Raw genomic sequence first — 10412 nt, 5'->3', positions numbered from 1 at the left:
AAAGCAAATTCAATGTTGCATTCAATGTGTGCCAGTGGCAGAAAAAGCTGAGAGCTGTGAGCAAACAGGGTGACTTCACTGCCATCTAGTGCAGAAACACATGCAGGTTACAGGGAAGCTCCCCACAGTCAGCAAAACGGCAGTGTCTCATTGCAATTGAATGAATAGATGTAAATCCCTCCTTCGACTCAAACCTGCAAATATGCCATGGTGATTCTGTTACTGTGATGTTGTTACCATGGTGATTGTGTCACTGTGATGTTGTTACCATGGTGATGCTGTTACCTTGGTGATGCTGTCACTGTGATGTTGTTACCATGGTGATTGTGTCACTGTGATGTTGTTACCATGGTGATGCTGTCACTGTGATGTTGTTACCATGGTGATGCTGTTACCTTGGTGATGCTGTCACTGTGATGTTGTTACCATGGTGATTGTGTCACTGTGATGTTGTTACCATGGTGATGCTGTCACTGTGATGTTGTTACCATGGTGATGCTGTTGCCTTGGTGATGCTGTCAATGTGATGCTGTTACCATGGTGATGCTGTCACTGTGATGTTGTTACCATGGTGATGCTGTTACCATGGTGATGCTGTTACTGCAATGCTGTCACTGTGATGCTGCCATAGTGATGCTACCAGGTTCAAGCTCAGCTTCTTCATCTCTAACGCTTCTACACCACAATAAACATGAAGTTTGTAAACTAGGATAATGAAGGTTGTTTTTCAGCCTGATGCTGATGTTAGACACAGATTTTAGTCTCTCTGCTTCAGGAATGCAGCCAATGTTCCGTGTTTTCATTTCCTCTGTGTGGCTTTTGTGTTGAGTCCTGGTGGTGATCTGAACAATTGAAACCATAAACTATGAAAGAGCTTCGATGGCAGGCTTTTAGCTGCCATTAAGGTGTTGTTGGAACTAATCTGAAGGCTCTCGTCTGAATGTAGAGGAATGACAGATTTATTTGAAGGACACTTAAGCTTTTAGCTTGTGAGAGAACTGTTAATCAGGTTAACAACTCAGGGCTACAGCTATCTGCTAAAGCACTGCATCTGTCAACCACTACTGAGCTAAGCAGCAGCTTCCTCTACCTCCTGGTAAAGTTTAGTGACCTCGGTCCACCCGCTTCAGTAGACACTGATCCAGGTTATGTGTTATGTGTGACGGAAAATAAAGAAAACAAACCTTTTATTCTTATTGTTGTCCTTGTTTTATTTTTTTGTTTGTTTTATTTTTTATTTTTACATCACCATCCATGGGACTGGGCACTTTCCAGTGAGCAAGCATCCCAGAAGCCCCACAGCCACCAAGACAAACACCATCACACATTTTCAGTTTGACAAAAGGGCAATTCTTACAGGGGAAGGAATGGGTTCAGAGTCGGGGGCAAGAAGGTGTTTAACAGCTTCAACAAACCTCAGACCATCAGTCTGCAGCATGTTTCGTACATACATATCACTCATAGCCTATCGGTAGCATAATATGGCATAGAAAAGCATCCAACCGACAGCATTGAAGCAGTATACGTGTGTGACTGCAAATGAAGGCATGGGACTCCATGAGGGAGCCAGTGCTGACAGCTGGTTCTTCAGTGGTGGCAGCTGCATCACAGCAACAGCTGTTTGTTGTTTAGTGTGAGTGTGTGTGTGTTACTACTATGGTGTGTGAAACAGATCCCTTTAAAGCAGCAGACATTTGTGGTTTTTTCCACACAACTCAGCACAAGATTATGTAGTAATTGTGCACGCGTGTGCGTGTGTGTGCGTGTGTGTGTGCGTGTGTGTGTGTGTGCGTGTGTGTGTGTGTGTGTGCATGCAAAGCTCTTCCAACAGCGCTGGGTCCAGACAGGTTGCTAATGGCAACCTCCAGTCTGACAACGTGTTGCCATGACAAACAAAAAGCAGAACCCCAACAGTGGAGGGGTCAGTTGTTGCTATGGCAACAACTAGAAACAATGATGGAGCCAGAGACGAAGGAAAAGAACGAGAAGCAAAAAGCAAAACACAAAGAAGAAACCATGAAGAAATGCATGAAGCACGTTTGTACTGTGTGATGTGAAAGTGCGCACACACACACACACACACACACACACACACACACACACACACACACACACACACACACACACACACACACACACACACACACACACACACACACACACACCTAAAGTTGTAATAGTAAGTAAATTATGTAATGTAGTGAGTAAAAACCTGTGACCACAGGGAATGACGGAACGGTCCAGCAGGCTACAGTTCAGTAAACCTCAACTAAAGAAACATTAGGACGTCCGAAGGCATCAACATGTTACAGTAGCTGATTAACCCTTCAAAACTGAACAGAACCAACACTGAGAGCTCCAGTCGGGTCAGATGGGTTCACAGCAGAGATGTCGAGCTGCTGGGTCACATCCTCAGAGGTGAAAGCTTTCAATGTCAAACCTCATCGTGACCTACGTTTCTATGGATGGTTGAGTTCTGTGCTGAGTCATGAAAAAGTCAAAGACGGCAAAAAGATCCAGTTGGAATGACTGAATAAAGAGCAGATCATGCAGAAATCAAGGAGTTCAGGACCCTGCTGCGCGTCCCATCCCTCACATCAACACTGCACACTAGTCAGAAATACATTAGCTCATGTCTACTTTCAAGCGTAAATCAATAGTGCTCAGCCCTCAGGCACCTAGATACAGAATCACACTAAAAGCAGTTTGACAACAAGTTAAAAACTCTAAAACATTAGAACATTTCAAGATATCGAGAGATTTCGTCTTTACAGGGGCTCCACCGGCAGAGAAGGCCCAACGAAAGCGCAAAATCTGGCACCTTTGAATCGGTTAATCCTGGCTATGTTACATCTTTATCTTATATCCTTCACTTAGCTCAGATAGGATAACGAAACAGGCAAAAGTCAAGCTATCACTACGACGACTGTGGGTCGAGGCACGTAAAGAGTAAAAAAAGGAAAGAGGGACTGTGATGCATATAAAACGGTCACATTTCAAGCAGGACAAACATTCTGTGTAAATGCGCTGGTTGGTGACGATCAGTCACAACCATCAGGAGTCCAGACTCACATACACGGAGCTGAGCAGTGAATGTTTCCTTTAGAAGCAATAAGGCGAGGAAAGGTTGGCGGCCATTAGCGAGCGCTCACAGATGGGACATAAAGCCTGATTTACTACTGCTCTCCATCAAACGTTCCCACCGGCTCAGCTGCCAAACCTGGGACATGGTCTCCTGCTTAAGTACCTCAGTGAAGCCACAGATGGAGAACATGAACAACGCTGGTACAACGCACAAAGCGCTGTGAACGTGAGGACTTCAGCGTCAAACGGCCACGTTTGCAGGAGGTCGATGGCTCAGAGCTGGAAGGAAGTCGGACCCTTCGATCCCAAGCAACTGTGGCCCGGTTTAACACTGGTTCAGTAATTTAAACTAGGGTGGAAACGCGGGAAGCGTCTAAAGGACGCGTCCGTTAAAACAAGAGCAGAACTAAAAACGTACAGTATAAAAAAACTATCTAATGTCATAAAAGTGCTCAAATAAGGAGTGTTCTCATGGTTTCTCTTTTTTCCATCGTTTTTTGTGTCTAGCTGTGTCCTGTCAGGTCGATCGGGGAGGACAGTGGGGAGGTGAGCGGGGGTGAGCGGGGGTGAGCGGGGGTGAGGAGCGGAGGAGCTGAGGAGGCGAATCCGAATCCGAGGCGGATCGGGTGCAGCGAAGGTGAGGTTCTGCAGGCGCACGGCGCCACCGGTGCCCGTTCTCCGCCGGTGCCCGTTCTCCGCCAGCGCCCATTCTCCGCCTCCCGCCCCTCGGATCCTCGCGTCCCCTCAGCGGGGGCTGGAGCTCTAACCCAGGCTGGTGATGTTGGCTTTGCCCCCCGGCGGCGCCACGATGCGCTGCGTGTTCCGGCGGGGGATGTTGTCGTCGACCTGAGCACCTGCGGTCAAACAGAAACGCCTCATTAGGACGCGCAGACTCAGAGCGCAGAGCGCAGCAGTTCACGTCCACTGACCGGACAGGCTGAAGCCGGACTGGTGCAGGTTCCGGACCGGCGGGCCCGGCTGCTTGGCCGGGGACGTCTTGGCCGAGGAGGCGGGAGTCATGGCTTTAGGGGTGACGGACACCTCGCACACGGGGCCGTCGTACAGGCCTCTGGGAACGCCCCTCAGCTCGGCCAGCTGCATGATGGGACAGACAGCAGGCGGTCATGTCTACAACCTGCACCACAGCATCAGACCAGACACACATCGGACCCGGACCCGGACCCGGACCAGGACCAGGACCTGGAGCGGAGCCGTACCCGACTGCGAGCCTTGATCCTCTTGTACACGTAGTCGGGGAAGGGTTTGCGCGGCACGAAGCGGCCCGAGCCCTCGGTGGCGTGGAGGTTCCCTTCCTCCAGGACGATCTTGCCCTGGCTGATGACGACCAGCGGCCCCCCGCGCACCTCCACGCCTTCAAAGATGTTGTACTCCACCGTCTGTGGATCAGAAAGGTTCCACGGGATTCAGCCGAAACACAAGACTCCAGTTTTAGAGCAGAAGAAACTTCACAGCAGCTTGTGCCTCAACGCATTAAAGCCAATGCGTGATGTCATATCTTCAAAGCAGAGATGTGATGATATCGATGATGTAACCTCTTATCTGGAGATGATGCTCTAGCGATCACATTCAGAGAAATCTCGTTTAATCTCAATGTGAAAAATTGCCAGAGTTTTGTTTACACGTTACGCTACCGTGTAAAAGTGCAGGATACGTCACGGATTAAAGAGCATTTATGAAAGAGGCTTAACTGATTTAACAAGCGCCGAGTTGAAAGTATTCCCTCAGGCTTCTAATACACACAAACAAACATACACACACACACGCTGGGGAGGTTGTGCTTTGAGTGGACTCGCTGCCTCAGGTGAGATCACCAGTGGACTGGACACTGAAACCAGGAACACGAGAACCCAGCGAGTCCACGTCTCTCTGACACAAACGCTGATCATGTCAATCAGACATGATGTGATCCAGTTCATCTGAGTAATGACACCAGCCCCTGGACGCCGTGAGGCTCCCACCCTGTCCACCAACGCAACCTCGTCTCTCTACGTAATGTTCTAGTATTAAAGGAATGGTGTAAACTTCCTGTTGACCCTATATGGGTTAAAGTTAAGCTCCTCCCACCTGCTGGAGCTTTCCATGCATCACTCCTACGGTGACACGGACGTCATAGTCGCGGAGCTCATACCGAGTTGTGGCTCTTTGCTGAGATGATCTTGGTGACGTCCGGGTCCCACAGCACCAGGTCGGCATCGGAGCCCACGGCGATGCGGCCCTTACGTGGGTACAGGTTGAAGATCTTGGCAGCGTTGGTGCTGGTCACTGCAACAAACTGGTTTTCATCCATTTTACCTGTAACCTGCAAACACAGAGCTGAGAGTCGGCACGTGACGAGTTTAAGTTCATCCGAAAGGACGCGTTCGTCACCTGATCCTCATGGAGCCGTCGAGTGGAACACACTTACCACACACTTGTCCCAGATCAGACTCATCCGCTCCTCGGCGCCGTTGACGCCCTCAGGAATCAAAGTGAAGTCGTCCTTGCCCACGGCTCGCTGGGCCGTGCTGAAGGGACAGTGAGCGCTTCCTGTCACCTGAAGGTCTCCACTGAGCAGAAGAAGAAGAGTGAGCGCACAGCGGCGGCGGCGGCGGCGGCCCCACATTCTGCGGTCTGAGCTCGTACCAGGACAGCAGCGAGGTCAGGTAGTCCGGCGTGGTCGGGTCGGGGCTCAGGGGCGGGGACGTGACGTAGGCGGCGGCCTTGGCCCAGTTCTTGCTCCAGTAGTGTGAGCCGTCGGTGGCCAGGCTGGCGGCGATGGGCTCCCCGTACACCACGGTGCCTGAAAGCGCATCACACGTCACGTCTGCGGCCAAACAGCAGCCGACGCCGCCCGTCGGCTCCTGCGTGGCGCCACCTCTCACCCTTCTTTCTGGCCTGAGCGATGACATCCGCCGCGCTCTTACTCATCACCTTGGTTACGTACAAGGGGCAGTTGGTCTGATTGGCCACGGTGACGGAGCGGTTCACGGCCTCCGCCTCCACCTGCACCAGAGACGGGAGGAAAACCTTCTGAGCTCCTTAACGTTGAGGCCAAATGCTTCAAAAGAACTTGTAAAGTCATTAAAAGTGGACAAATTAAATGAAGCAACTTGTCACTTTTGGCTGTTTTGTTCTAAACTGAGGGTTCTCTGGTCAAAGCTTTTACTGACAGGATTTCACTGTGCTTCAATGTCGTCATTTCTGTTTAGTTGGTTTCTATTTTTCAACCATAGCAACTAAAATATGGTAAAACACTTAGGAAACTTTTTGACATCTGAAATGGCAAAACCATGACAAACACTGACAAAATGTTCCAAGAAGGAAAAAATATTTATAATATTCTATTACGTTGCTTTAGATGAATAACTGCAAAACAATTTGAATGGTAGCAAAATGAAGCATAATATTTCACATTCAAATGTAAATATTGTTTAATATCAGCACGTAAAATCTGTTTGAACTATTACGATAAATGTTAAATGAATGTGCGCAGAGGCTCTGAGGCCCACACACACACACACACACACACACACACACACACACACACACACACACACACACACACACACACACACACACACACACACACACACACACACACACACACAGGCTGCAGGCAGCACAGACCTCTTCAGGATGGCTCAACACGTGTCCTTCAGGTCCAGTGATGCCCTGCTCCAGGATCCTGCGCTGCTCCTGCAAACGTTCATACAAACACACAGTCAAACAGGGTTCAGTCATGTGCAGATGCAGCACACATGTTCCTCATAAGGAGCTTGGCAGTTAAAAACCATGTGTGGCCGTGAACCATCTGTGTCTGTTTGCTATTAACAGTCACAGCGTGAAGCACAAGGAGGCAACCTTTGTCCTCAATCAGCTGATGTTGAGCAACATCTGGGAGAATCGTACCTCAGCTACAATGTCCCCGTTTTCAGCGTGCACCTGAGCGATGGCTCCAAGATCCCGGATTACACTGAACGCCTCATACACCTGGAGAGAATGCACACAGGAATTAGGATGGATGGATGGATGGATGGATGGATGGATGGATGGATGGATGGATGGATGGATGGATGGATGGATGGATGGATGGATGGATGGATGGACGGATGGATGGACGGATGGATGGACGGATGGATGGATGGACGGATGGACGAACGGATGGATGGATGGACGGATGGATGGATGGACGGATGGATGGATGGATGGATGGATGGATGGATGGATGGATGGATGGATGGATGGATGGATGGATGGACGGATGAATGGATGGATTTATGCCGTTGCCAGTTGTTAAATCCTAACATGCTAATCTGATGAAGCTTCAGGTTGTACAACCTCGTCCCAGCTGCCAAACATGACACAACAACGAGCTTTTAAAGCTGCATGATGAACTCTGGCTGCACTGGTCTGTGAACATTCCTCAAACACGTGCAAATATCAACACAGAGCAGATTCAGAAACAGCTTTCAAGCAGGATTCTATTATTCTGATCATGACTCCCTCACTGTCCCATTTGACCTTTTCACTGTCAGAGTTCTTGCAGAAACTAATCTGCAAGTTTACGTTATTGTTACTTCACAGGTACAAATGACAAAGGTGAATAACATCTACAGGCTAAAAGATATATAAACAGAATTTATTGCTAATGTTCTGGCTGAGCTCAGTTTAACTGACGGAAGATGTAATGAAATATGATTTGATGATTTGACTTAATGAACTCCTGCTTCCACAGTTAAACATATCATTTCCATCAGTGCATTCATTTATGCCGTGTCTCACTAGGTTAACGTTAAATGGGTCGTTAAATGAAAATAAATAATAATTAGCAATAAAAAGCAACATGAGTGAGAGAATGATGTGCATCCTCAGACTTAGATTAACGAGGACAATGTTTATCCAAAGAATAAACACCTGATACCGTGTCATAGTTCTTTGACTTGAACTTTGAAGCTGCAAATATGTTTTTTATTGTTTTCAAGTATTTTTCAAATCTTTTATCAACAAAAAAACCCACCTGAGCATCAGTGAGCTGGAAAATGTCCTTATAGGCCAAGTAGATCAGGAACGAGTTGACACCTTAAAAATAAAGTAGGTCTGTGTGAGAGCAGCTCATGGTCTAATAAAATAAACTGATCTACAGTAACTAAAACTGTGGATAAACTGCAGGTGTAGTTCACATTCTGGCCTCTAGAGGTCAGTGGTGAGGTTTTATTCTTCTTTCTATAGAGCTTCTCTGACGGTAAAATAGGATCATGAACGTTATTGTCGTGTCTTAAACGAGGCGCTGGCTCCGTTTTCCTACCGTGTTCCTTCACCAGCTCCTCCATGTCTTCGTGGATGCCTTTGTGCCACTCGGTGATGTCCACGTGCAGAGAGTAGTCGCAGCAGGACTTGCTGTCGGCCCATTCCCGCCACTGCGTGAAGGCCGAGACCAGGCTGACGCCGGGTTCAGGCACCACGTGGTCGACTGGAGGAACGAGAGTGAGTCAGAGCTATCATCTACTGACGATGTGTCCTCACACACGATGCAGGTCACAGTCTGAGGCAAAGGTTCGTTCAACAGATTGATCTCCTGTGAAAAGAACCCGATCCAGGGTTTGGGTCTGTAGGAACCAGAGCCAGCGCTCAGAAACCAGCCGTCATCTGTTTGCAGTTTCCACCACATACGTTTAGATGAGCTCAAGGGGTTCCACCTGCAGACAGCAGACCAGCTCTGTGTTTTAATGCGTTTTAATGGTGGTTCTTTACATTCACATCTGAACGGATCTACATCTGGATCCTGACACCACGTGTCCTACGTTGACGGCCGCTTGCTCACGTTGTTCTGACTCTGCAGGAGTCTGCATTCTGGGAGTTAGTTCTGCTGTGAGAACGCGGCTGCTGAGTCAGAGGGAGGACAGGCGTGACCTTTGGGGGGTTTGACATAAACACCATGGATCTAATTAAAACAAGACACTGAATCTTCATGAGGTGGAAAAGAACAGGTAACAGCTGCAGAACCAGAACCATTCAGATGGATCAGCTCATTCCTGCGTCTGATGCACAGCAGCTGTGAGCTCTGCCCTGATCCTTTAATAATAATTGAACTTTATTGATCCCACATTGGGGAAACTGACCTCCTGATCAGAGCAGTGAGCGCCCACAGTGCGGCGCCCGTGGAGCCGGAGCGAGTTGAAGCTGCAGCTTTGACTGCAGTCAACTCAAAGCTGTACCGACTGAGCCTCCAAGCTGAAGCTTCCACATTAGACCCATTCTGTGCTCCAGGAAACCACCACCACAAGGCCATTCCCAGCTTCTGGCTCTGGGTTGGAACCTCAGAGGCCTCACAGACACACTTGGGACTCACTGATCATGGTGGTGCCTCCGGCCAGCGCCGCCTTGGTGCCCTGGTAGAAGTCGTCGGCCGACGTCATGCCTCGGTCCGGCATCTGGAAGCGCGTGTGCACGTCGATGCCGCCTGGCAGCAGCATGCGGCCGTGGGAGTCGATGGTTTTCACGCCGCCGGGCACGATGAGGTTCTCCCCGATTTGTCTGTGGAAAATTCATACGTATGAAGACACAGAAACGTTTGGTAACTCATGGTCAGACTGGATGCTGGAATGAGGCTTTGCTGTCTGGTCCTCGACTGTAGCAGGTGATGTTATTGTGATGTATTTATTTATGTGCTGTTTGTTCTACTTATTATTGATGGATCTGTGTCTCATTGTTACTTGTTTTCCTCATTGAACTCACTTGATGACTCCATCCTCCATGTAGATGTCAGCACAGAAGGACTGGTCATCGTTCACGATCTTTGCTCCTTTGATCAGCAGACGGTCACTCTGAAACAGCAAAGCGGATGTGGTGAGTGTCTGCATCAGAACCACAGCAGGTCCAGTCCAGCGGAGAACCTGCAGCTGCCGAACCTGCTGCAGAATGAAAAGCCCTCGAGGAGGAGGGGAGCAGACACCTGCAGACTTGTCACAAAGTGCAGAATCAACAGTGGAAAACTTGGATTCTACTGTTGGTTCTAGTTGTGTGCAGCGTCTTTGACTGTTTTATTGCTGTGAGGAAGTTGTGCATCTTAAGAAGCTGTTGTGTGTTTAGTAACCATGACCATACAGCTCCTCATTCTAATGGAAATAACCTTCACTGGTGCAACAAAACCAATGCGCCCACCTCCCGACACGCCCCCTCTGCCACACACACACACACACACACACACACACACACACACACACACACACACACACACACACACACACACACACACACACACACACACACGGTGCCAGGAGGCCGGCAGCCAATCGGAGCGTGGGCTTTCTAATCAATCATCCATGGCC

General features: G+C 48.9%; 1 protein-coding gene across 2 annotated transcripts in view; it reads right to left on the bottom strand.

The window, feature by feature from the left end:
* Positions 1–1185: 1185 nt before the first annotated feature.
* Positions 1186–10412, bottom strand: part of dpysl2b (dihydropyrimidinase like 2b) — a 15238-nt gene continuing 6011 nt past the window's right edge. For both annotated transcript variants that reach the window (XM_029169709.3, XM_029169710.3), the window contains exons 2-14: positions 9820–9908; positions 9434–9618; positions 8390–8554; positions 8102–8163; positions 6994–7074; positions 6712–6780; positions 5967–6087; positions 5728–5884; positions 5510–5651; positions 5234–5404; positions 4302–4481; positions 4014–4179; positions 1186–3938 (exon numbers count right to left, since the gene is read on the bottom strand). In XM_029169709.3, coding sequence (XP_029025542.1) covers positions 3847–3938; positions 4014–4179; positions 4302–4481; positions 5234–5404; positions 5510–5651; positions 5728–5884; positions 5967–6087; positions 6712–6780; positions 6994–7074; positions 8102–8163; positions 8390–8554; positions 9434–9618; positions 9820–9908 — 1680 coding nt within the window. In that variant the 3' untranslated portion in view covers positions 1186–3846. The remainder of the gene's footprint in view (positions 3939–4013; positions 4180–4301; positions 4482–5233; positions 5405–5509; positions 5652–5727; positions 5885–5966; positions 6088–6711; positions 6781–6993; positions 7075–8101; positions 8164–8389; positions 8555–9433; positions 9619–9819; positions 9909–10412) is intronic.

This window comes from Betta splendens, chromosome 12, assembly GCF_900634795.4.
Source record: "Betta splendens chromosome 12, fBetSpl5.4, whole genome shotgun sequence".
Classification (NCBI taxonomy): Eukaryota; Metazoa; Chordata; class Actinopteri; order Anabantiformes; family Osphronemidae; genus Betta; species Betta splendens.
Note: the sequence above shows the minus strand (reverse complement) of the source record. Positions and strands in the feature narration are given on the sequence as shown.